Consider the following 25,684-nt stretch of genomic DNA (forward strand, 5'->3'; position numbering starts at 1 on the left):
AATAGGTGTGTGTGTGTGTGTGTGTGTGTGTGTGTGTGTGTGTGTGTGTGTGTGTGTAGTCCCCTTGGGTTCAGAGACTTCCCAGTCCCTTGCATGTGGGCAGGCCTCCACTGAGCCCATTATAAGGAACAGTAAGAGGCTGCTTCTCCCCCAGGCCTGATCAGTCAGCTCTGGGCATCATGGAATGAAATGTGTACACATGTGGAAGGGATTCTGGGGAGATTGAAAGAGTGAAGAAAAATTAATTCAGTCACACATAGGGAAGCCCTGTGTAGAAAATTTTCCATCCCCTGGGCCTGGTTTCCTGTCAGCCAGGCTCTCTTGGGGGGAACATGAGTCCAGCATGTCTGGGATTTATTTCTGTAGTGCACTAGGGAGCACCTTTAACCTGGAGCCAGGAATAGTTAGCAGAATTGTATTACAGTTACTTCGTTCTCAAGTCTGGACAGCCTCAGCTCAGGGTGCTGACTTGGCTCAGGATTAGAGGAGCTAAATGTTTGCCCAGGGAATCCTCGTCCATTGCCAGCAGCCCTAATGGTCCTGAGCCAGGGGATGTTGGTGTATTAGGCATCTCTCACCACCCAGTTATGGTCTCCGCGTAAAGCTCAGGGTAGCGCCGTGGTAACAGCACTTAAAACTGAAGCTGAAATTACAAATGGCAACTAAATATTTAGAAAAACTGCTCAACTCCAATAATCATCAAAAGGATACGAACTGAAATCGCTAAAAGATATGAGGATTTTTCTGAGCCACAAAATTAGAGCAGATGTTTAAAATGAGATCCCTAGTGCTGAGGCAGGCACAGGGAGGATGGTATTCTCCTGCAGCTTGTGCAGTGGGCGTGGGGAGAGGAATCTGGCAAAACTGGGAGCCTTTCATTCCTTACCTTTCGATTCAGTAATTCTACTCATGGCAATGATTTGGAATGTAGTAAAGTACTTTGTACAGCGATGTCCATTGTAGCATTATTACAGAAGCAAATTTAGAAACAACTTAAATGACCAATAGGTGACTAGTTCAGAAAGTTCTTATAACAGTGTATCAAATAACCATTCAACATGTTTGTGAGTTAATGATGTAGGAAAATGCTTGTGATAGAATGCTATAGGTGAAAAAAGCCAATACAAATTACATATGCAGCAGGTTCTTGATTCTGTTATATATTATACACAGAAGAAAGGAAAGACACCAAAATGCCAATGATAATTATCTTTGAGCGGCGATGGCAGGGGAAATCATCTTTACACTTTTCTATAATTAGCATGTATTATGTTATAATCAGGAAAAAAATAAGGTTTGGTTAAAAAAAGGAACTTCAGGGCTTCTCTGGTGGCGCAGTGGTTGAGAGTCCGCCTGCCGATGCAGGGGACGTGGGTTCGTGCCCCGGTCTGGGAAGATCCCACATGCCGCAGAGCGGCTGGGCCCGTGAGCCATGGCCGCTGAGCCTGCGCGTCCGGAGCCTGTGCTCCGCAACGGGAGAGGCCACAACAGTGAGAGGCCTGCGTACCGCAAAAAAAAAAAAAAAAAGAAAGGAACTTCCTGCAGGGCTGTGCTGATCCCTGAGTCAGCAGAGTGGGAACTGGGGATGTGCAAAAGGGGTCCCCTCATTTCCCCTCTGCTTTCTCAGCCAGCTTAGTCCCAGCCAAGACCTCTTTGTGCCTGAGAGCCTGACAGCTCTGTGCCTCCCCCTCCAGATCCCCTCCCCCTGTAAGTTGCTCACAGACCTGGTTTCTGCCTCGTCCGTTCTTGGCAGCACTTTGAACTTATATCTTGGGCTCAAGCTAGAGAAAACCCAGCTGGGTACTAAAGAGCCTGGAGAAACTGGGCACCCTAGCGATGAAGCCCAGGTGGTACGGGGCAAGGGCAGTCTGGGAATCTCCAAGACAAGCCAGAAGACGTGGCCTTCGTGCTCACATCCACCAGCACGAGAAGGCGGCCAACCAGGAGGCCAAGTCACGTGAAGAGTAGAAGGCGGGCTCTGTTCTGCCTTTTGAGGGACGAGTGCATCCCTAATCCCCTCGCTGTGCTGCTCTCCTTGTCACAGAAGCTGGACTTGAAGGGCTTGGAGACTTCATGGCCCCACGTCTCCCTTTTCCTTACAGAATCCGAATGTCAGGTATCAAAGGTCTGCAAGGGGTGGTGAGGAAGACCGTGAATGATGAACTGCAGGCCAATATCTGGGACCCACAGCACATGGACAAGATTGTCCCATCCCTGCTTTTCAATCTGCAACACGTGGAGGAGGCAGAGAGGTGAGCAGGCGAGGGGGGAGCTTGCACGCGGCCCTGCAGCCCTCCCAGGGCACTTGGCAACCACACGGCTGGGTTGGTTGGTAAAACCCAGCCCCAGAGTCAGGGCTCTTGGCTTTTGTGGCTTGTTCTGCAGTGAGTCCAAAGCTGCTTCCCTAGGAGCCTTGGCTCTGGCCTTCTACCAGCCTGCTGTACCCCTTAAGGTCTGCATTCCTGAAGGAAAAACAGTAATGGTGCTGGGCTCCCTGGGGTAAGTGTGTGCTGAACACAAAGAACCAAGAGTTGGGTTCCCTTGGTGTTTCTCGAAGCAGCAGGCCAAGGAGGTTTTTAAATGCCTTTCATGGTTCCAGTTGCTGAGGAGGACCTTTCTTCTCTCTCACTTCCTAGTGGTGTTCCAGTCCCTTAAAAATGCCCACTTGAGGGCTTCCCTCGTGGCGCAGTGGTTGAGAATCCACCTGCCGATGCAGGGGACGCGGGTTCGTGCCCCGGTCCGGGAAGATCCCACATGCCGCGGAGAGGCTGGGCCCGTGAGCCACGGCCGCTGGGCCTGTGCGTCCGGAGCCTGTGCTCCGCAACGGGAGAGGCCGCAACAGTGAGAGGCCCGCGTACCGCAAAAAAAAAAAAAAACCCACTTGACCAGCCAGCAGCCACTTGACACGAGTTACAGATACTGGGTTTTAATCTGGGAACCCCCAGACATGGATTCATCCTGTCCCTGCCCCTCACTCTTCCCCTCTGTGAAGTGGGATGGAGGGAAAGTTTCACGGTGCTGTCCACGTTGGCTGGGCATGACGCCGATTGAAGATATCGTGGGTTCCTCACTTTCCGTCAGTTGAGCCTGCGCTGCTAGAGCCGGTTGGGAAATTTAGTATGCCCTCTGGTGGTTGTTCCTGGAATAGCATTTCACTGACAAGCTCCCTGGTGGTCTCAGGTGGAGGTGGGTGGGTACCACTGAGTCACACCTAAGCCAAACCCCGTGCCTTTCCTTTTTTCCTCCCGCTTTTTTCCCTCCTTCCTCTCTCCCCTTTTCTTCTGCTTTTTCCAACTCTGTCGGCCTCCCTCTCTTATCTCATCTCTCGTTCCTTCCAAAGCCTTGGGGGCATGGAGACACTCGTGGTCTGCGCCTCCCCAGGCCCATGGTGCTCAGGGCATCTATCCTTCCCACAGAGGCACATCAGGCCTGTCCCTAGGATGTCCAGAAAAAGAACTCTACCCCTCCTCCCACAATCTTCCTCCACTGTGGGCTTCCTTACCCCCATTTAACTTCTGACAGCCTCGACTCCTCCCCTGCGACCTAGTGCAGCCCACGTCAAATTCCTGCTTGTCCTACTGGGACCATTTGCGTGAGGGAAGCACAGAAGGCCTGCACAAAGCGACGCCCAGCTGTGCATTCCATCCCTCACCCATGGGCTGTGTGTTTCCACAGCCGGTCCCCCTCCCCCCTCCAAGCACCAGAGAAGGAGAAAGAGAACCCTGCAGAGCTGGCTGAGAGGTGCCTTCGGGAACTGCTGGGCCGGGCTGCCTTTGGCAACATCAAAAACGCCATCAAGCCTGTTCTCGTGTGAGTGTTCCCCTTCCCCATCCACCCGCCTTCAGCTTTGAACAGTTTCAGGTCCGGCAACTCCTTGCGGACTCGGGAGGAGGGAAGGAGGTGTTATAGTTGTGGTGCTTCGGCCAAGTGGGTCCCTTCTCTGTGCCCATGTTCCCCGCACTGTGGCATCAAAAGCTACCACGTGGTGACCGAGCACAGTTTTGGGGAGAGGAGTTGGCAAGAGGAAGGTGCCTGGCTTCATTCCTGAGCCCACAGCAACGGAACCCTGTTCCTTGACTTCTCGTGCTTCCCTTCTCTCACCTACACCTGAAAGCCCTTGCTACTTACCTGGGAGCTTCGAGAGGGGCTGGGTCTCTCGGGAGGTGACTTCCCCCCCCACCCCCAAGCTTCTCCTCCTTCCTAACATCACTTGCATTTCATAGTTACTCTCCATATTTTCTCCCTCACAGCCATCTGGATAACCATTCTCTTTGGGAACCCAAGGTGTTCGCCATCCGTTGCTTTAAAATCATCATGTACTCAATTCAGGTACGGCGGCTCCCCTGGTCCAGCCTGTCCCTCTGGCCAAGGTGGCGCCTCTGGGAGCGAACGGTGCATTCCTGGAGAAAACCAGCTGTCCTCTGTGACTTCTCCTAAGCCCCTAGTTGTCTAAACCAGCGCTGCTTAACCTAGTCGTGGAGAAGGACTAGTTTAATTTCTAATATGTCACAGACCCATACTTTATAAAACACAAAAAGAATTGCTAGAAAAAACAAACGACAACCTCATGCAAAATACAAGCCCACAGACCATAATTGGCTGCCATGGCTTCTGTCAAATTGCGTACTCAACACTTACTCTCAATTTCCATACTTAGCTCAATGTAAATGGGCATCAGACAGACCTTGAACTGGCACCAGACCACAGGCCACACTTTGAGCACCACTGGACTAAACCACCTGGCCTCTGGTGGCCCTAATAAGACCTGGGATCTGGGGAAACTGAAAAGGAAGACAGTATCTTGAAATTGACTTTTGACCCATTTGAAGTGAAGGGGCCCAGGAAAAATGTGGAAATCCAGGTCTTCATTGGGATTTGACTCAGCTCCTTCTTGGACCGAGGAGGGGGAGGGGCTCAGGAAAAGGAACTGGGGTATCCGGGTGCCACCTCTAGTGCCTGCTAGCCTTGGGACCTCCCTTTTGTCCACCCAGCTTTGGGTCCTCGTCGAGGGCTGCCCTGGCTCAGAGGCCATATGGGGGCTGCTATCTGGGGACCAGCACCTCTCCCTCCCCCCCAGCCGCAGCACTCCCACCTGGTTATCCAGCAGCTCCTGAGCCACCTGGATGCCAACAGCCGCAGCGCGGCCACGGTGCGGGCGGGCATCGTGGAGGTCCTGTCGGAAGCTGCTGTCATCGCCGCCACGGGCTCTGTGGGTAAGGCGGATCCCGAGTGGAGCGGGGCCTGGGGACCCCCCCAAGGACAAAAAACTGCCCTTAACCGTAGGCTGCCTCCCCTTCCAGAAGAGGGCAAGGCACGATAGGGAGGTGTCTGAGCCGGCTTTCCTCCGGAGGAGAAATCAGCCGGGGAAGGTAGTGGCAGAGGAAGCCCCTGGCTGGAAGGGGGCCTGGGCTTGCCCGATAATGCAGGGCAGGGGAGGATAAGCGAGGAGTGCCAGCCCCGGATTTCAGGTCTCCCACCCCGCTGCGCTCAGGGCCCACGGTGCTGGAGATGTTCAACACTCTGCTGAGGCAGCTGCGGCTCAGCATCGACTATGCTTTGACCGGGAGCTACGATGGGGCCATCAGCCTTGGCACCAAGATCATCAAGGAGCACGAAGAGCGCATGTTCCAGGAGGCGGTCATCAAGACCATAGGTGGGCCCGGGGAGCTCCTGGGGCCCGGGGAGGGGCAGGGCCCGGGGAGCTGCGGGGGCCCGGGGAGCTCCTGGGGCCCGGGGAGGGGCAGGGCCCGGGGAGCTGCGGGGGCCCGGGGAGCTCCTGGGGCCCGGGGAGGGGCAGGGCCCGGGGAGCTGCGGGGGCCCGGGGAGGGGCAGGGCCCGGGGCCGGAACCGCGGAGGGAGGGGCAGGCAGGCGGGCGGGAAGGCGGGGCCCCTCCCGCGAGGATGTTAGGGCGGTGTAGGATTGTCATCCACTTAAATCGTGTTATTCACGGACACTGGGGGAAGTGGAGTCAGCCCATGGCGCACACAGCTCACAGAGTGGCCTGGGCCAGGCCCGAGTTAGATCACAGCACGATCTCCCTGGGTTTCTCAGCCTGGAGTTCAGATCAGAGGCTAAGACGGGCGAACTCTTCCCGCACCCCAGTCCCCATTAGTCCTACCTGACTCTTCCACGTTTGAGCGATTGGAGGGGAGGTGGGAGAAAGAAAGAGAAAAGGAAGGAAAGAGGACAGGGAGAAGGCCGTGGATATGCACGTGGATGTGGAAGGGGAGAACCATAAAGCCACCGTGTGCGTGTAAGGGCTCATCACTTTCAGAGCCTTCTGGTCCTAGCTCCACCGGAGCTTCTCCGTCCCGGAGACCTTAACCGCAGCCTCCGGAATAACAAGTGAAGGAACGGGAGCCTGGAAGAGTCCTCTGCCGTCATCTAGGTGTCTCCCTCTGGGTCTTAATCGTCTCCCTAGAGAAGCAGCCCGCACTCTTCACAGTAGTTTGTTCAGCTCAAAGTTGGAGCGGAGACCCCAGCAGCTGCCGGCCTCGAACCCTCTCTTCTGTCTTTTTCCTGAAGGCTCCTTTGCCAGCACGTTGCCTACTTACCAGCGCTCCGAGGTGATCCTCTTCATCATGAGCAAGGTTCCACTGCCTTCCCTGCATCACCCCATGGAGATGGGGAGGACCGGGTGAGTCTACCGTGCCTTCCTCCCCTTCCTCTCCCAGCCTAAATTCCACCTGACTCCCGTTCCCACGTTTTTGGGCTCTCTCCCTTCTCCACCTGAACTTTCCTGGTTCTGTCCTTACTTGCCTTCTCTCATTCTACTCTCAAATCCCTCAGCAGCCTTTAGTGGGCCTTTGGATCCTACAATTCCTCAGGCTGTCCCACCAATAACAACCTTGGGGGGAGCCATTAGTTCCCTGGTCTGGAAGTCACTGTCCTGGCTAACCTAACAAGATAAGCCTCATGGAGAATCTAATCAGGAGAGAGAACTGGGCAGGCAAGTGTGGGGCCTTTGCCTATATCACCATCTTGGTGATCATCTGTGTCTCTGGTCTATAGGGAGAACAGGAACCGGCTGACCCAGATTATGCTGCTGAAATCCCTCCTACAGGTGAGCCTCTCCTGTCCCCATTCCTGCTCTGCCTCTGTAGGAGGCAGTTCCTTCCAAGGAACTAAGACAAGGCTACTACATACAGTTGTGCAGGTTGCACACTGCACAAACATGCCCAGCCAAAGGGGTGAGTAGGGGGCTGAAATCCAACCTGTGTTCCACTCACTAGCCAGGCTGGGTACCCACAGGGCTGGGTCTTCCAGAGCAGGCAGGATGCCTGTTTCTAACTTTCACAAAGGTACTTTCTCAGCTACTGATGGCCTTGTCACTCAAATATTATCTCTGTATTGAGATGGAATCTATTGGTTCCTGCCCTTTTTCCCTCCAAGTATCTCCCCAGGTCCCTTCCACCTGTTTCTCCCTTGGTACTTATGCCCACCTCAGTCTCCCAGCCACTATCTTTCCCTTTAACCATTAAAAAAAAATAATAACCATAATTATTTTATGTAACTTAATTTTTAATTTAAAAAAATATATTTCTGGCCATGCCGCGTGGCTTGCAGGATCTTAGTTCCCCGACCAGGGATCGAACCCAGGCCCCGGCAGTGAAAGCGCCGAGCCCTAACCACTGGACCGCCAGGGAATTCCCCCCTTTATTAATTTTTTTACATTTGTCTTCTTTCCTTCTTTGCAGCCATCACTGGAGGCTAGATTTATTGTTCTCAAATGCTGTTCCTATGACCAACTTGTTTAACATATAGATTCCCTAGAGATTTTGAGCCATTAGTCTGAGTGAGGTCCTGGAATCTGTATTTGTAACAAGCTCCCCAAGGCACAACCGTGGCCTAAACTCTGGACATCTCAGAACTAGATTATTCTCATAGTTGCTCCCTCCCTCCTCACCTATCATAAATACAACCAAGAAGAATTTTCGAGAAATGTTGTTCTTCACATGTTGCTCCTTGTTAAAGAGTAAATCTCAGTTTCTAATTGATGTGCATCCAGATTTCAAACTTCTCAGACTGAAATTGGAAGGTCCTCAGTCCCCTTTCCCTCCCTAGACCCCCCTTGTGACCCTTCAACCCGTCTCTGTTCTAACCATGCCTCTCTGCACAGTCCCCTCACTCCCCCTGACGCCCTCCCTTCCCTCCCTCCAGCCCACACCTTTCATGTCACACTATTTTTATAAAGGCTTTTTGTGCCGACACCGCCCACATCTGGTACCTCCTTTGTCTATGTATTCCTGCCAGTCCTTTGCTGAGTTTACCGTCATTAATTTGTACCCTGCATCTTACCAAGGTGACAGTTTGGGGCACACTCAAATACATCCCCCTTCGGTGAACTTTCCAAAACATCCCCCTTCAGTAGATGTTTACTACTGATGCCACCAGGCTTTACCAGAGCCTCAAGGGCCTGCTGAATCATCAAAGGCAATGTTTTGCAATATGGATTTAACAGTAAATCTGTTTTGCTGCTTTTAACTACTTTGACACCATCATGGGTGAGGTGTCTCTGTACGCCAACTGGCTTCAATCGGAAGACCCTCATTATGGCCATGCTAGAAGAGATGTAAGCAAATGCTGTGTGTGCTCTTGGCTGTTGCCATGTCCATGGGTTCTAATTCCTCAGCCTGGCTGTAAGTTCTTCCACCATCTCTCCTTCTTTGTGACTGTTCGTGCTCCTAATGAAGCGTGTTCATGGTGAATGTTCACCATTTGTGCCCTAATGGGCTGAAACATTAGGTTCAGAGGCTCCCTGGCTTTCGCTCTCTTCTAGTGCTCATCCTTTGCTTGCTTTTAGTAACTTAATGTCCCTGCATACTGTCCCCATCCAATTAGCTAAGCTGAGCTAGGCGGGTTGCCTAGGTAGATGTTGGAGGGTTCCCAAAAGCGGCCTAAGGTGGAGGACGGGGAAACTGGGCTGGAAGATGTTTAGAGAGGATGGATGCTTCAGACCCAAATTCTGCCGACTGCTCCTCAGTCTCCTCGCTGCTTCCAGGAGGGCCGGCGTTCCTAAGCACGTGATCCTGGGCTCCCTTGCAGGTATCCACCGGCTTCCAGTGCAACAACATGATGTCAGCTCTGCCCAGCAACTTCCTTGACCGCCTTCTCTCCACCTCCCTCATGGAGGATGCAGAGATCCGTCTCTTCGTTCTAGAGATTCTCATCAGTTTCATTGATCGTCATGGCAACCGTCACAAGTTCTCCACCATCAGGTGAACTTGGGGTCTCCCCTCTATTTTGTATGTGATGGGGGAGGAGACTCCCATTAGGACCTCACACTCAGGTGGGAAGACAATTCAGATCTTCAGTGGGACCCCCCCCCCCCAGGGAGCTAATCACGGACATGGACCCTGGGGTCCTACAAGGGAAGGAGAGACTGAAGGGGCATTTGTGCCTGGTGGAGCAAGGGAGGGAGATTTGGGAGGTAAAGAGCAGGTACCCAAGGGAGCTCTCAGGTGGGGAGGAAAGAAGGGGATGCAGGGTTATCAGTTGAGACTGGGGGGCTGAAAGGGAGGAAAGAAAGGGAGGAAGAGGATAATCTGGATCAGTATTTAAGAAAAAAGAGACAGGAGCTTGAGAACTTGGGAGAAAGTGGAGATCAGGCCAAGAACCAGGGCAGGAGGACACAGGGAGGCATTGGTACAACTAACAACACTGGGATAGAGCCCAGTGACACCATGTGAGCTCTGCTGGCCTCACACGAGGTCTGACTGAGGTGGCCCCTCACGTCCCCTCCCAGTACCCTCAGTGACATCTCTGTCCTGAAGCTGAAAGTGGACAAGTGCTCCCGGCAGGACACCATCTTCATGAAGAAGGTTAGCAAGCGTGACCTCAAGACACAGTGAAGCCCGGGTGGGTCAGGCCCTGCGGACCCCAGTCTTCCAGCCCCCAAGTCGCCACTGGCCATGCCCCTAGAAGCCCCTTCCTCCTCTTTGACTATGCTTAGTCAGGGTGACCAGCGACCCCGCTAGGGTATCAAGCCTCCAGGTCATACTTATCACCGAGCCAGAGTGAGGAACATCCCTTGACTGTGTTCTAAAACTGGATTTGGGCAGCAGCTTTTGTTGCTGGTTCCACTGGACCCACCTTCCCTAAGCACCTACTCCTGCACTGCCCGATTCCACTGGGGTCTGCTTTAAAGGCAGCCTGTCCCTGAGGGTGGAGGTGGGGTACACACAGCTGCGCCGCCCCCTTCAGACTGCTCTTCCCATTCTCCTTGCCCCTCCTGTCCCCACCCTGCCCGCCGTGGCCTTGCCTCCACCCTCGTCCCCATCTCCAGCACTCCCAGCAGCTCTACAGACACATCTACCTGAGCTGTAAGGAGGAAACGAACATACAGAAGCACTACGAGGCGCTCTACGGCCTGCTGGCGCTTATCAGCATTGAGCTGGCCAACGAGGAGGTGGTGGTGGACCTCATCCGCCTGGTGCTGGCTGTCCAGGTGGGGCCCCCTGTGGGCAGGACGTAGGGTTGGGATCGGGCGAGGGGACCTGTTTTGGCCAAGCGCTAATGAGAGTGCCAAGTAGCTACTGCTTAACAGCTGTTCTGGAGCCCAGGAATATTGCACCCTTGGTTGGCCATTCCTCCATGAAGACCACAAACCATGGTCCTGTTCGGGCAACCACCAAAGGATGCTGAATTCATGGCTTTGGCCCATCCTCAGAGTAAAGGAGACCCGGGAAACAGGGTCTTTCACAAATATCCCTTCACCCTAGTATTCTGGGTCTCTTGCAAGGTCTGAGTGAGACTCCAAGGATTGCCGAGAGGGTACTCATAAGCCCGGAGTGATCTCCAAACATACTCGTTTGTCTAAAGATTACCTAGTTCCCAAACCTGGCTGTGCTTCAGAATTGCCTTAAGCACTTATTAAAAATATATAATCCCAGTTCTGTCCCCAAGCTTGGGCATCTGGAGGTTCGACAAGCTCCCCTCGTGACTCTCAGGCAGCCGGTGTGGCACTAGATAGGGCTTTAGACTTTCACGGTCTGCCTGGGTGGAAGTCTACTGCTCAAGATGCTGGGAATTGGGGCCGGTCCTTCAGACCTCAAAGGCCAGGGTCAGCAGGGTGCTGAAGCTAGATGGCCATCATATCCTGAATGGTGGCAAACCTGGAATTGTGTGGTGGAGACTCTTCAGCTCCCTGCTTGACGGTGCTCAGTCCTGCAAGGCCAACCCAGATGCTACGATAGTCTTCATTCTAGAATTTGAGATTCCCTTGTGTCCCAATCCCCTAGTAACTCTCACAACTTTGTCAGTTTAACATATGAACCCAGCTTAGCAAGCCAGTCCAGTCCTCCAAGAATCATCCAAGGTCTGTAGGGAAGGTGACAGCATCCTAGAGGTGGGATTCATGAGGGTTTGGACCGTCAAGTTCCCTACAGCTGCAACTGCAGAGTGGGGCACTGAGGTCATCACCTCTCCACTCAAGTATTTATGAGCCTCCAGCTCATGGATTGTTCTAAGGACCATTTGCTTCAGCTTTAATGAGGGTGACTTCTGTTCCCCAGGAAGTTATGGGGAACATGCTGGAAAAGGCTTTGTCTTGAGTAGCGGGCCACCTCTGAAGGAGGTTGGTGGAGGGTGGCTGGAGGGTGGGGCACCAGTATAGTTTGTTCCCTCTGTGTTGCCATAGGACGTGGCCCAGGTCAATGAAGAGAACTTGCCTGTTTACAACCGCTGTGCCCTCTACGCACTGGGTGCCTCCTACCTGAACCTCATCAGCCAACTCACGACAGTGCCTGCCTTCTGCCAGCACATCCGTGAGGTTGGTTTCCTCATGACCCTGAGAGGTCAGAAGGCCCTTGACTTGGGGTTTCCCCAGAACAACTTTTGCTTAATTGAATGAGCCCTGTGCTTAGTCTAGGCATGAGAACTAATGGTGAGAAATTCCCAGCGGTAGTGACTCCTCCTGTACCACATGACATAGCAGGGCAGGGTCAGGCGCAGGCAGTATCCTATACCCCTTCCCAACCTGCTACTTGCCCTCCTCTACTTCCGGCCCTTTTATGCTCCCCCCACTCCCGGAAGCGCACATACCCACATCTCTCAGGTCATCTGGGACTAAAGCTACTTTAAGGAAAGTTTTTGTTTTGAAAATTTTCAAATATCACAAAAGCAATATGAGTAGGGCAGTGAATATCCGCACAGCTGTCACACAAATTAAACAGTTATGAAGATTCTTCCACATTTGCTTCATCTGTCTCCTTTTCTTTTTCTTTTCCTTTGCTGAAATATGTTCAAACAAACCTTGACTATCATGTCGTTTCACCTCTGCATATATCGGTGTGTGTCCAAAAGAATATGGACACCTTTCTACCTAATTGCTGTGCTATTTACATGCCTAATTAAATTATCGGTTATGCCTTGGTATTATCTTATACCCGGTCTATAATCAAGTGATCTCAGTTGTTGCAAAAAGGCATTTTAAGACATACTGAACTATGTATAGGTAGAATGACACAATATGTAGGATTAAATTTAAAATACACTAGCAAAACAAAATAAAACTAAACAAGAAAGCTCAGGTCTCAGCTGGCCTGGGCTGGCTGCGGGCATGGAGGAAGGTGCTGTATTGCTGTGCCAGAGACCACCCTGAATGAGGCAGGATCTTCCCAGCCTTGGGCTGATCCAGGAGGGCAGGAAAGGCAATGCCCCGACATCCTCTGCAGTAAAAATAGTAGCATCGTGGCTTCCTCACCTCCTGCACATACTTTCATGCCAAGTGTCCTCCCACTTCCCAGCATCTTTCAAAAGCTTTCTTGTCAAAAGCTTGCAAAGGATGCTGAGGGAAACTCACCGCGTCACTCTCCATCAGGGTGTTTTGCAGTGCACCTGGGTTTGGGGAACAGTGAGACCTATGCTTCCTTTTTTTGAGTTTAAACAGAAAACAGGAATAGGACACAGGAGCAAGAAACTGAACTCTCTTGGGAGCTAAGTCCCCTGCCTTTGGAGGACACTTAATGCATGTGTGTCACTGGAGACAGCTTGAGCAGTCCTCCTGGGCTTCACAGGCTGCCCTGAGGTCCCTGTTGGTCTGAGTTTCTCCCTCAGAAGCCCAGCCGTGGGTGCTCTTCCAGGGGGTTCGTGGGAGGGAGGAAGTGCTGAGGGGAACGGGAGCTCTTTCACTGGCCTGTTTGGATTTCCCTCTCCCTGCTGAACCCAGCTTTTCTCACGATTCCTCCCAAACCTCAGGTGATAGAGAGCAGGAAGAAAGAGGCTCCATACATGCTCCCTGAGGACGTGTTTGTGGAGAGACCCAGGTGAGGAGAGCACTGAGGGTGTGGTCAAGGGCAACCCAAGCAGCTGAGTAAGAAAGTGGACGGTCTGAGGCCAGGGACTTGGGCTTCTATGGGCTCAAGGGCAGAAAGTGGACCCTATGCCTATGACCCAGAAGTCCTGGGTCAAGTTTGATCCCCTCACCTGACCATAATTCATGCCTTCAGCCATCTCAGTGTGTTGTACTACAGAATATGGGATGCAGCCTCTGGGAACTTTGGCCAAGCCCATGGGAACAAATCCTGGAGGAGTCCTTCCTGACAAGACAGTGCCACCGATCCAAGTGGCCTTCTCAGCCTGCAGTGTGTGGGCCAACATCACTTCAGCATCAGAGGGACTCAAGGGAAAGATATTCTGAAAAAAACAAAATGTCCCACAATAGAGGATGGCTTTATAAATTATGGCCCATCCACACCATAGACAACTGGTAGCCCATCCAAAATGTTTTTAAAGAATAGTTCAGGGCTTCCCTGGTGGCGCAGTGGTTGAGAGTCCGCCTGCCGACGCAGGGGACACGGGTTCGTGCCCCGGTCCGGGAGGGTCCCACATGCCGCGGAGCGGCTGGGCCCATGAGCCATGGCCACTGAGCCTGCGCGTCCGGAGCCTGTGCTCCGCAAGGGGAGAGGCCACAGCAATGAGAGGCCCGCGTACCGCAAAAAAAAAAAAAAAGAAAAAAAATAGTTCATGTGAAATGTTCAATGTATAATAGGTGAATAAAATAGATCCTAGAACAGGACAGTGGGGGCCATGGGGATGTTTGTGTGTGTGCAAAAATGTGTGTGACTGAGGGACTCTGCACAAAATGCGAATGTGGTTCTCTCTGGAAAGTGGGACTGTAGGTGGTTTTTTTTCCTTTTGCTCCTCTGTCACTTTTGTATAATGAGTGTTACTTTTTTTTTCTGGCCTTGCTGCGTGGCCTGAGGGATCTCAGTTCCCCAACCAGGGATTGAGCCCAGGCCACAGCAGTAAAAGCCGGGAATCCTAACCACTAGGCCACTGGGGAAATCCCTTGAGCATTACTTTTTTTTTTTTTTTTTTTTTCCCTGGTACGCGGGCCTCTCACTGTTGTGGCCTCTCCCGTTGCGGAGCACAGGCTCCGGATGCGCAGACTCAGCGGCCATGGCTCACGGGCCCAGCCGCTCCGCGGCATGTGGGATCTTCCCGGACCGTGGCGTGGCACGAACCCGTGTCCCCTGCATTGGCAGGCGGACTCTCAACCACTGCGCCACCAGGGAAGCCCAGCATTACTTTTAAAATAAGGAAGGTCATCAGGAAATCATCCTAGTCCCCCATGGTTCTCATTTGCGTCTTCCCTCCTTTGTCTCCCAGGCTGTCTCAAAACCTTGATGGAGTGGTGATTGAGTTTCTCTTCCGCCAGAGCAAGATCAGTGAAGTCCTGGGGGGCAGTGGTTACAATGCAGACAGGCTCTGCCTGCCCTACATCCCTCAGCTGACAGGTAGGCGCCCTGCTCGAGGACTTCCAAGCCTGCTTCTGGCTTTTCTTGGCCAGGGCCTGAAAGGAAGGGACTTGTGAGTCCTTCGGTCACCTTCCATGGCACCTTAGATGTCATACAAGAGCTGAAAGACACAGTGGAAATCCATGGTGAGATCCTTGATTTTCCCACCTCTCCTCCTCAGTGCAGGGTCCTTGGGAGTAACTGGCCCACGCGATAGCCTGGCCTGTGCGTGGGAGAGACCCCACTGTGCCGGAAAGAGCACACATGGGCTGTGAAGTCTGAGACCCAGTTCTCTGCAGCTTACTTCCTGAAGAATCTTAGACGAGTCCCTTGGCATCTCTGAGTCTCAGTTGCCTTGGCTGTAAAATAGGGATATTAACAATACCTGCCTTAGAGGGTAGAGGCAAATGCCCGTAGTAGGAAATGCTACGCAGATGACAGGGATCTTCCCGGACCGTGGCGTGGCACGAACCCGTGTCCCCTGCATTGGCAGGCGGACTCTCAACCACTGCGCCACCAGGGAAGCCCAGCATTACTTTTAAAATAAGGAAGGTCATCAGGAAATCATCCTAGTCCCCCATGGTTCTCATTTGCGTCTTCCCTCCTTTGTCTCCCAGGCTGTCTCAAAACCTTGATGGAGTGGTGATTGAGTTTCTCTTCCGCCAGAGCAAGATCAGTGAAGTCCTGGGGGGCAGTGGTTACAATGCAGACAGGCTCTGCCTGCCCTACATCCCTCAGCTGACAGGTAGGCGCCCTGCTCGAGGACTTCCAAGCCTGCTTCTGGCTTTTCTTGGCCAGGGCCTGAAAGGAAGGGACTTGTGAGTCCTTCGGTCACCTTCCATGGCACCTTAGATGTCATACAAGAGCTGAAAGACACAGTGGAAATCCATGGTGAGATCCTTGATTTTCCCACCTCTCCTCCTCAGTGCAGGGTCCTTGGGAGTAACTGGCCCACGCGATAGCCTGGCCTGTGCGTGGGAGAGACCCCACTGTGCCGGAAAGAGCACACATGGGCTGTGAAGTCTGAGACCCAGTTCTCTGCAGCTTACTTCCTGAAGAATCTTAGACGAGTCCCTTGGCATCTCTGAGTCTCAGTTGCCTTGGCTGTAAAATAGGGATATTAACAATACCTGCCTTAGAGGGTAGAGGCAAATGCCCGTAGTAGGAAATGCTACGCAGATGACAGCTGCTGGTGCTATTAGCAGATGACCCTTGTGAAAGTTGAGATACGCTTTCTGGTCACAAGCAGCTTCTTTGTGCTCATCAGTGATTTCAAAATCTTAGCCCTAAAAAGCAAAACTCGCCGCCCTAAGATGGGCGGTGAAGGCCCGCAGCACTCCATAAACTCCAGCTGCAACCCCAGTGTATTAACTCCCTCTGAGCCCTCCGAGGACTGTGGACCAGGCAAAGGCAAGGGGGTTGGGAGATGGTGCTGGAGGCGTGATCCTGGCTTGCTCTGCAGGAGCTGGGGACTCTAGCCTCTCTGTCCTCCTTTCCCAGATGAGGATCGCTTATCCAAGAGGAAGAGCATTGGAGAAACCATTTCCCTGCAGGTGGAGGTAGAATCGAGGAACAGCCCAGAGAAGGAGGAGGTGAGTGTCTCATTCTTGATCCACTGTCCTGGTGAAGCTCAGCGTCCTCCTGGGAGGGGACTCTTCCCACCTCCTAGGTGGTCAGACATTCCACGATCTAGGCTCCCTTTAGCCACCCCACACATTTAAAGTTGCACAGAAAGTAAATTTCTCAAGTAAGTCCTGTTTTCTTACTGACTCTCATCATATGTGTCCTAGACATTTCCATCTGGAAAAAATTACAGAATCCCCCCCCGCACCGTACACTCCCATGAGCATGTTATAAAAATCAGTCTTGGGCTTCCCTGGTGGCGCAGTGGTTGAGAGTCCGCCTGCCGATGCAGGGGACACGGGTTCATGCCCCTGTCCTGGAAGATCCCACATGCCGCGGAGCGGCTGGGCCCGTGAGCCGTGGCCGCTGAGCCTGCGCATCCGGAGCCTGTGCTCCACAACGGAAGAGGCCACAACAGTGAGAGGCCCGCGTACCGCAAAAAAAAAAAAAAAAAAAATCAGTCTTGAAAGCCTTGCTGGTAGTCATTCCCTATTCATGATGGAGGCGGACGTGCTCCATGTTGGAAATTGGAAGGCCTCACAGAAAAGATGAGGGCAAGAATAACTTTTACAATGTTTCTTCCAGATATGTCAAGAAAAATGCTTTTTTAAAGAGAAAGATGTAGCTTAAAGATCTCTCTTCCTTCCATCATCTCTTGAGGGCTGTGAATATCTAATTTCTCTTTAAATTACCATGTGATATCTCTCCTACCAGTATTGCTTCTACCTCAGAAAATAAAGAAGGTGTACCCACAAGTATGGGGGAATAAAGAATTTTAGTGGAAATACCAAATTTACTCACTAAAATAAAAAAGAAATGGGGGCAGGGCAGGGAGGAGGGAGAAAGGCGTCCCGAGGGAACTGAAGCCTCAGGATGCGGTACACTTGTTTTAAATGGTAACTCTGCCAATTAAGGGAGTTGACGGAGACGCAGGGGAACCTTAGCAAGGAACAGGGAGGATGCATATCTGGGGGGGACAGGGCCAAGGAGACTTGCGAGATCCCTGGGCATGGACAGCCTGCAGTAGCTGTGAAGGACAGCCTGGACACCCAGCCTTTCCCCAGATGGGCCTGGAGCAAGGAGAAGTCAGTGGGGTAAAGATCAAGCCTCCCCTTAACTGTGCCCTCAGACATTCCAACAGCTCCTCGGTTACTGGGGCAGACCTCCAGGGCAGGGCTTTTCCAAGCTTGTCTGGAACCTTCCCATAGAAGGAAGGAAGCTCTGACTCAGGCTAATTGGAGAAGCAACACGAGGTTGAGCCAGGTGTCCTCCAAGGCCCTTCCAGCTCTGCAGGGATGGGAACCTCACGTGTTAGGATCTCAGTATGAGTTGGCTGCTATCCCCTCAATAGTTGTAATTCTTCCTTCCCGAGAGTTGAGAGACCCTCAGAAATTGATAAGTAAAGTGAAGCAGGAGAAGGAAGAGAAATGCTCACCTGGGTACACAGCCGCCTGCTCCCTTGTGGCCTCCTGGTCACCATCATGGGTTCCTCCCCCTCAGAAAGTCAGCTTATCCCGGGGATGGCTTGGTATCTAAAGCAGGGGTGTGGGAGCCTCCACCCTTCTGCCGTGCTATACTTCTTTCCACTTCCAGCCCACCTTGCCCCACCCCCACCCCTCCAGAATCTCACGGTGACTCCCTGTAGCCTCAAATGCCAGCCTCATAGCAGGTGATCAATAAATGCTGGTTTGGTTAAATTCCAAACCCAGTGCCTGGCATTCAGAGCCATTTGTAGTCAGGGATGCCCTCCCTTTTCATTTCATCTCCCCTCCTCTCTGGCTGGTCTGCTCTCAGTCTCCCCCATGCTATCTCATTCACCTCCATGTCTTTGCTAGTATGGAATCCCATGTCGGAATCACCCTTCCTCTCCACCTCTACGTTCTTGAATCGCCCATTCATCAACATGCAGCCTGTGGTCCATCTCCTCCATCAGCTTCTCTCTGCCTGCCTTTACCCAGTGATCTGTCTTCGTTTTTCTCCCACCACCACATGGTTTCCTATCACTTTGCCCATGAATATCTGATGTTGGTCAGTGCTGACAGTGGATGGATGGATGGATGGACAGACCTACAGAGGATGAACCTTCACAGTGAATGAATCTTCAGAGTGAATGATAATGCTCTCTTAATTCCTATAGTAATACATTTTGCAATTTCAACTAAGTGACTAGCCAATAATCCTACACATAGTTGGTGCTCACTTAATATTTGTTGGATGACTTTATCCCATACCTACAACTCTGTCCATTCCTACTCGAACAAGCATTTATGGAATTCCAAGCTCAGTGAATTGTCTGAGTGAATAAAGTGAATATACTGATGCCCTCACACCCGGATCAGGGACTAAAACGTTGTCTTCCAGGAGCCCTGCCTCTGTACCCCGCTCCCCAGAGGGAGCCACTAGCCCAACTTATGTCACTTCTTGAGCTTTATATCGATGAAATCATTCTCTCCTGTGCCTGCCTCTTTCATGTAATATTACATTTAAGTAATAGAATAGGAATAAATCATGGGTCTTGCCTCAAGGAGCTCACAGTCTAGTGGGGAATTCCTGGAATTTAGTCCAAACCCCTTCACAATTTCAGCATCTGACCTAAGGCCACACATCCATAGAACACCCTTCTTTGGGTTTTATTATTGTCCACCTCCTTTTATGGGTTCCCAGGACACTGAGATCCTGTGACCCAGGTCCTTGGACCAACCTCAGCATGCCTTACCTTTACTGAATACTCACATCACCTTGGTGGATAATTTAATATCAGAAGTCTTCAAAAATGTTAGTCAGTTCTTGAAATTTTCATATGAGGTTATATTTGCTAACTGCCTTCTCTTGTTTCGAATATTTTCTGTTATGTTCTCTGAAGATTTGTTTGAATTACAGTGTTTTCTTCCCAGGGAGCTTAATGGGACCTGCTGGGGGGCGAGGGGAGGAGGGGCCAGTGAGTTCTTTCAGGCCAGACTTGTGACTGATGAGGCACTAGCCTCCCCTCCTCTCTCTCTCCCTGCTCTCCTTCAGTTGGAGGCTCTGTGCCTGCTCAGGCAGCTTCCAGAGACCCTAGTGAGAATGTGGGTGTCCTGAGGGAGTTTCTCCCTTCAGGACATTCTTCTGAGAAGTGAAGTGGCTGCCAGGTAACTGAGGAAGCCAAGACTGCCTCCCCACCCCCCGCTCCCCCCTCCCCCTTTCTGAGCACTTCTGTTCCCTCTCCCTCAGCGCGTGCCTGCCGAGGAGATCACCTATGAGACGCTGAAGAAGGCCATTGGTAAGTGGGAGCCCCCCAGGGAGGGGATCGCAGGGCTGGGTCCTGGAGAGGCGTGTGGGTGTGCGCAGCTGTCTGCTGCCCTCCCAAGTGTGATTCACACAGGTGTGAGGGGAGAGGCTGGTGGCTTCCTCTAAAGTCTTCACAACTACTGAAGCTGCAATTAAAAGTCCCCCTCTCTTAACGGGGGGCGGTGGGGGGTCCATGTCCTATGCCAGGAACCCTTTTTCTACTGACCGCTGCCATCAAAAGTGGTCAGTTGAGGGTTACAGCTAATCAGACAAGTAAAAAGCAATTTTATATTTTATTTTTTTTACATCGTTATTGAAGTATAATTGCTTTACAATGATGTGTTAGTTTCTGCTTTAAAACAAAATGAATCAGTTGTACATATACACATGTTCCCATATCTCTTCCCTCTTGCGTCTCCCTCCCTCCCACCTGCAGTTTTAATTTGTATAAATACCTTGACAATTTTTTGGTGGAGTGTGATACAAAAGAAGAAGTTGACCAATGAAAGCCATTAAGAACAAATCCTATTAATATTTATTTAATAATGGCAATAGATTTTAAAATGCAGTATTACCTCGTCTAGATTATTGGGCAGTGAAGTATCCCGAATTAGAGAATTTTTCCGATAACGGATAAAAATCTTTATTTTTGTTGTCATTCACGGTACACTTTCTAAAGGTTCCCACTGCTCTGCCTTCTTAAACTGGGCACGATGAACATATTTCATACTCTTCCTTTTTTTTTTTTTTTTTTTTTCATTTCGGCTACCAAGAGGAATATGCAGAAGCCTTAAACTAAATGGCCTCAGACTGCTCTGCCATAGGGGTTCTTCATTGTCTTTTGTGGCTTTTCCACTGTTGATGTCCCTTTTCATATTCCCCCCAGAGTACTTCCTGTTCCAGGAACTTTCGTCTAAGAGTCCCAGTGTCAATGCAACTACATGGGGCTTTAGCCCCACTTAAGGGTCCACTCAAGTAGTTTTCAAACTCTTAGGCAAGGAAGGGGGCTGAGCCCTCAGGCAGAATCAGAAAAGGGTCTAGCCCTCCCAGGGCCAAGTGATGGCATCGCACCCTCCACGCTACCCTGCCCCTCGTCAGCAGCGTGGAGAGCTGGGGGGCAGTCTCAGACTGCATCACTGGGGTAGGACCTGAGGGCTGACCCGGCTCTCTGTGGCGCAGTGGACAGCGTGGCCGTCGAGGAGCAGGAGCGTGAACGGCGGCGACAGGTGGTGGAGAAGTTCCAGAAGGCGCCCTTCGAGGAGATTGCAGCGCATTGCGGGGCCCGGGTAAGTGAGACGTAGCGGTGCCCCTACCGGGATCAAACGGACACTGGATGCGGGTCCAGGGCAGGACTGAGTTTCTAGGAGATCCTGGTACTGTTGTCATCCAGAAATTAGGGTTTAGATGCCAACATTGCCTTGGCGCTACATTGTTAACCCATGAACCTAAAGGCTATTAGTCATACACCCCTCCAGAGGTCACAGTTTTCATAGCAGGGAGAAATCCTGACCTCAGGATCTCCTGTACCAAATAGATAGATTATAATGATTATAATCATCAGAGCAAGAACGTAAACAGCACTTACTGTTCACCAGAGCATCTTACATTTATCAGCTTATCTCCTTCTCATGACAGCTCTGCGAGTTTGTTGCCATTAAGATTGTCACATTATGGAGTGATGGGGGAAGGGGCCATGGCACAGGAAAGATGGCCAGCGTTTGCTACAGGGCCCGCTTCCAACTGGGGGACCCCGTCAGGTGGAATGGAATGGCCTGGCCTTGGAAAAGAAGTCTGAATGAGAGGGCGCCGGACGAGTAGAAAGACGAGTAGATGGCTAAGGGAAGAACACAAACATTTCTTGAAAACGATATTCCAGGATTTGTTAGTCCCAGGGTCCATCTTCGTAACAATGAAACGTTAATTGTAAACATCCAAAGTCTACAAATAACTTATATTTTATTGTACTTTTTCCTCTCAATAAAAACACATGTAATTTTCTATTATATATATTTCAAATATATATACATAAACTTCTCATATATAATAATTATATATAGTAATATATAAAAATATACAAATTATATATAAAAATACATGTAAGTATAATATAGATTTTTCTGGGCCTGTAGTATGCCAACCTCTTGTCCCATCCTGAGATGTAGATGCTGCTTATTTCGTGAGCTCAGAGTTGAGCACAATCTCACTCTCTGTGTACATGGACTTAGGTGCAGCCGGAAGGGACCGGAGAGAACATCTCCCCTAATGCACCAACTTTGCACAACTGCTCCTTGGGAGATAAGGAAAGAGCTGGAACCAGCTCTGAGCCTCCTGACTCTGCCCAGCAGGCCCTATTGTCCCACTTGGAGGAGCTAAGGGCTCTTCCAGAACTTTTGCTGAAGTCCTTCCTGGGGTTCCTGGCCTCTGTGCTGTCCCCAACAGGCCTTTGCTGGGCGCCTCTTTCTGATCTGAACCCACCGCCAGTCCACAGATAACTGCTGGAAACGAGCTCACACCGGTTTCTTTCCTAAGGCCGCAACTGCCCAGCACTTTCAGTGCATGCTGGGCAGGGGGGCTTGGGAGACAGCCCCCGGCTCACCTTCCCTCTGTTTGTGTCTAGGCATCACTGCTGCAGAGCAAACTCAATCAGATCTTTGAAATCACCATCCGGTAAGTGGCAGCCCTGGGCAGGGGATCCCCACCTCTGTGGCCCAGTGTAGTTACCCCTCCCCCCAAGTCCTCCTCTCGCACCTGTCTTCAGCCCTCCCTGCCCCCAGCCTCTGTCTCCAGGGCAGGAGTCGGCCACCAACTCTCCCCAGATAAGGAAACAGAGACTGAAGGGAGAAAGAGACAGCTCAGTGAACCCTGGAAAAGAGCCGGGCGTCCTAGTGTCCCAAGCTGGTACTTTCTAGAGCAACAGAGTTGCTGTAGAGCCTGCAGTAAAGCTTGACTTCAAGCTGAAGATTCTAGAACAGCTTGAAACCTGGGAACCACGGAGTGACAAAATCTCTGGTCCCTATTCGAAGAGAAACCTCAATCAGCTGCTCTGTTGCACGGGGCGGGACCCCAGAACCCCGTCCTCATGTCTTTCCCCTCCGTGTGTTTCTGCCCCAGGCCCCCCCCAAGCCCATCAGGAACCATCACCGCAGCCTATGGCCAGCCTCAGAGCCACTCCATCCCCGTCTATGAGATGAAGTTTCCCGATCTGTGCGTATACTGAATTCCAAGACACAGCTTCTCGGAGGGGTGGGGCCTGAGGGAGGGGCTCTCCTTCACGCCCACCCCGACGCCATGGAGATCTAACTGGGATCTCAGAGAAAAAGCACCTTGGACAGCTAAGCAAAGTGGAGCCCTGGGCCCCCCTGGCCCCCTCTCGGCCTCCCTGCTTCCTCTTTGTCTTCCCTGAGGGAGATCTGGCCACATGCCCCTCTGGGGCCAATAAGCATCCTACCTGTGCCCTTTGTCTCCTCCTCGGTGTCATCCTGGGGTCAAGAGTCACTGGGGGTCTCCAGAGAGAGGCTGAGGTCCCAGGAAACTCCTGCTTAGTGTAGTAAGTGAAGGGCTTTCACGGGGGTCGGTGCACAGCTGCCATTCCCCCAGGAGGGAACTAGAGAGAGACACAGTTGGTCAAAGGAAGCCGTAGAAGCAAGGCCAGCTCCTCCTGTAAAGCAGTGGCCTGTGAGAGCTGGAGGATGGGGCACTGATCTCCTCCAGAGTGTCCCCTCCTCCTTCCCCATTTGAGGGTCCAGAGGCCTTCAAGTCTGGTGTCTTTTCCACTCCCCTGTTCACCCTGCCAGTTGCCTCTTCATGAACTGTTTCTATTGTTAATTAATACTGAGCTTGTATAACAGAAGCTGGGGTAGAGACACCGTGGGGGGCAGCAGGCCGCTGATAGAGCAAGCCCGGGTCCCCAGGCTGGCCGGCTGGGCCAGGGAGCCGGAGCGCGGGCCGGCCTCCTGCAGAGGAGCGGCGGGCAGAAGTGGGCAAGTCTGCGTCCCTCTGCAGTGTCTCCCCTCCTTTGTCCAGAGGGTTGTACTTCTGAGTTGAGTCCTCCCTCTTTGATGCTCCTCTTCCTGCGGCTCCCCGTGGGAGCTGCCCCTGGCAGAACCTCACCTGGGCCTCGTCCTGAGGCAGCTCCCTCTGGCCAAGAAGAGCCCTTTCCTGCTTCTTTTCCAGTCTAACTTCCCATAACTTTTCTGAGCTGATATGACTCACAGGAAGGTGAGAATGGTCAAATGATTCCTTCCTGGAGAATTTGCTCTTGAAAAGAGGGAGGGTGAGTAGATTTCTTGACCCAAAGGAACCCCTTTTGAGGGTACAATTTTTGGCAGCGTGGGGTGGGGTCGGAAGCGGGCTGATTCTGCTAAGGGGAGGGCAGTCTTCTCGGGACACCCTCCGGTCACACCTCTGTGCGTGGCCTGCACAGATGCACTGTGAGAGCCTGATTATCGGGGCTGATAGGTGTATTTGTCCAAATTAGGAGAATCTTAACAAATGTAATTTTCCTATTGCGTGTGCAATAACCTTGTTGGGTATGGGGGCTGCCTGACCCTCGTTCCTGTAGTTTCCCCCCTGGTTGCTGCCTCTGTGCTGTGGGCCTGTGGCTTCCAGAGGGTCTACGTGACTACAGGGCCGAGGGGGCCCGGCTCCTGCCCCTCCACCACAGCCTTTGGTTCTGCTCTGTGGCTTTTGGCTAATGCTCAGCCCAACTTTACAGGCATGAACAGAGATTTCTCTTTACTTTAATATCTCTTTATTAAGAAACCAAATTTAAAAGAACCAGAAACAAACTTGAAGACAAATGACCTTTGGAAGAAGCTTCAGAGAAAATCTAAATCTTGAGCCACAAACATGTCTTTTCCTCACTGGATCTTCCCATCTTTCTTCCCTGCTCAGCTTTGACGCGAAGCCCTGTTTCTCTCTAGTGCTTCTCTGACTGTAGGGTCCACCCCCATGGCATCTGCACCCCGAGCGCTGCCCTGGGGCCCTGGTTCTGGGACTTGGGAGTCATTCCCTGGGCCTCTTTCTAGATCCAGCACTAGAACCAGAGACCTACATGTCCATCAGCTGTCTCTCCCTCATCCCCACCCTGGGAACAGATCGAAGAAACAGGTGCAGCATTCCCATTCTTCACATACTTCACTGCTGTTTCCTCTGTCTGAAGCAGCTTTTACTTTGTGTCACCGCTACATAGCAAAGATGTGCTTCCTTTGGAGACCTGGCCACATTTTGAGTGCCCTCCTTCTCAGTTTCAATTTAAACTTACACTCAGTAGAATATTCACTTGCCTGCTGACATGGAGTAGAATATGGATTCTGGCCAAAGATGCCTCAGAATCAGAAAGTTCATGATGAACATTAACTGGAACAATTACATGGTAAATTAAGCAGCCTCCTTCACCTCACCCCTGCCCTCCCGAGCCCTGGGAGAGAAGGCAAGCAGAGTTTGGTGGGTACCCCAGCCTTTAGCCTAGCATCACTCTTCCTGCCTTCCAAGCCCGCTGGCGTCTGGCGGCACCGTGTCAAGTGACCAGCCCTTTTTGCTAATCCCCCCGCCGTTGTGAATTTCAGTCAGCAAGGCCACCCAAGCCAGTCGCTCCCCAAAACTGCTGAAGACTCTTCCTCGTGGGCAAGGGGTAGGGTCGGTTAGCACTCTGCTGACAGAACCCAGTAGCATGGATATATTTGGAATTTCAGTGAACTTGGTTGAGTCACATAAATGCATAAGAAGCAGATGAGAGGAGAGCCCCAGTGTGACCCTGGAGGCTCCTTCTGGTTTTCCCTGCAAAGGGGTCCCCCATGGCCTGTGCCTGTTCCCATTTTCCTCTTTTTGAAAAGTAGAAATAAGTGATTTCTTGACTCCTAAACATCTCCTCCCCAGAGAAGTAGCCTGAGTGGGTCAGAAGAAGAAGGAGAAAAGTCCTCAGACATTCTCCTCTGTCCAGCCCTCCGCCTCAAGCATAAGAATAGATGGATGGGGCTTCCCTGGTGGCGCAGTGGTTGAGAGTCCGCCTGTCGATGCAGGGGACACGGGTTCGTGCCCCGGTCCGGGAGGATCC

At 51.8% G+C, this 25,684-nt stretch overlaps 1 protein-coding gene across 2 annotated transcripts in view; it reads left to right on the forward strand.

The window, feature by feature from the left end:
* EFR3B (EFR3 homolog B) overlaps nucleotides 1-23,264 on the forward strand; it is a 50,200-nt gene extending 26,936 nt beyond the window's left edge. The window contains exons 5-22 of one of the 2 annotated variants that reach the window (XM_024118887.3): nucleotides 2,103-2,252; nucleotides 3,676-3,810; nucleotides 4,251-4,329; nucleotides 5,078-5,213; nucleotides 5,492-5,653; nucleotides 6,527-6,638; nucleotides 7,013-7,064; nucleotides 9,047-9,219; nucleotides 9,747-9,822; nucleotides 10,287-10,448; nucleotides 11,640-11,771; nucleotides 13,199-13,266; nucleotides 14,612-14,739; nucleotides 16,240-16,337; nucleotides 19,573-19,625; nucleotides 20,816-20,915; nucleotides 22,247-22,296; nucleotides 22,741-23,264. In XM_024118887.3, coding sequence (XP_023974655.1) covers nucleotides 2,103-2,252; nucleotides 3,676-3,810; nucleotides 4,251-4,329; nucleotides 5,078-5,213; nucleotides 5,492-5,653; nucleotides 6,527-6,638; nucleotides 7,013-7,064; nucleotides 9,047-9,219; nucleotides 9,747-9,822; nucleotides 10,287-10,448; nucleotides 11,640-11,771; nucleotides 13,199-13,266; nucleotides 14,612-14,739; nucleotides 16,240-16,337; nucleotides 19,573-19,625; nucleotides 20,816-20,915; nucleotides 22,247-22,296; nucleotides 22,741-22,846 — 1,972 coding nt within the window. In that variant the 3' untranslated portion in view covers nucleotides 22,847-23,264. Of the gene's footprint in view, nucleotides 1-2,102; nucleotides 2,253-3,675; nucleotides 3,811-4,250; nucleotides 4,330-5,077; nucleotides 5,214-5,491; nucleotides 5,654-6,526; nucleotides 6,639-7,012; nucleotides 7,065-9,046; nucleotides 9,220-9,746; nucleotides 9,823-10,286; nucleotides 10,449-11,639; nucleotides 11,772-13,198; nucleotides 13,267-14,611; nucleotides 14,740-16,239; nucleotides 16,338-19,572; nucleotides 19,626-20,808; nucleotides 20,916-22,246; nucleotides 22,297-22,740 lie in introns of both variants that reach the window. The other variant, XM_024118885.3, reaches the window with a different exon arrangement.
* The last annotated feature ends 2,420 nt before the right edge of the window (nucleotides 23,265-25,684 follow it).

Source organism: Physeter macrocephalus, chromosome 12, assembly GCF_002837175.3.
Source record: "Physeter macrocephalus isolate SW-GA chromosome 12, ASM283717v5, whole genome shotgun sequence".
Classification (NCBI taxonomy): Eukaryota; Metazoa; Chordata; class Mammalia; order Artiodactyla; family Physeteridae; genus Physeter; species Physeter macrocephalus.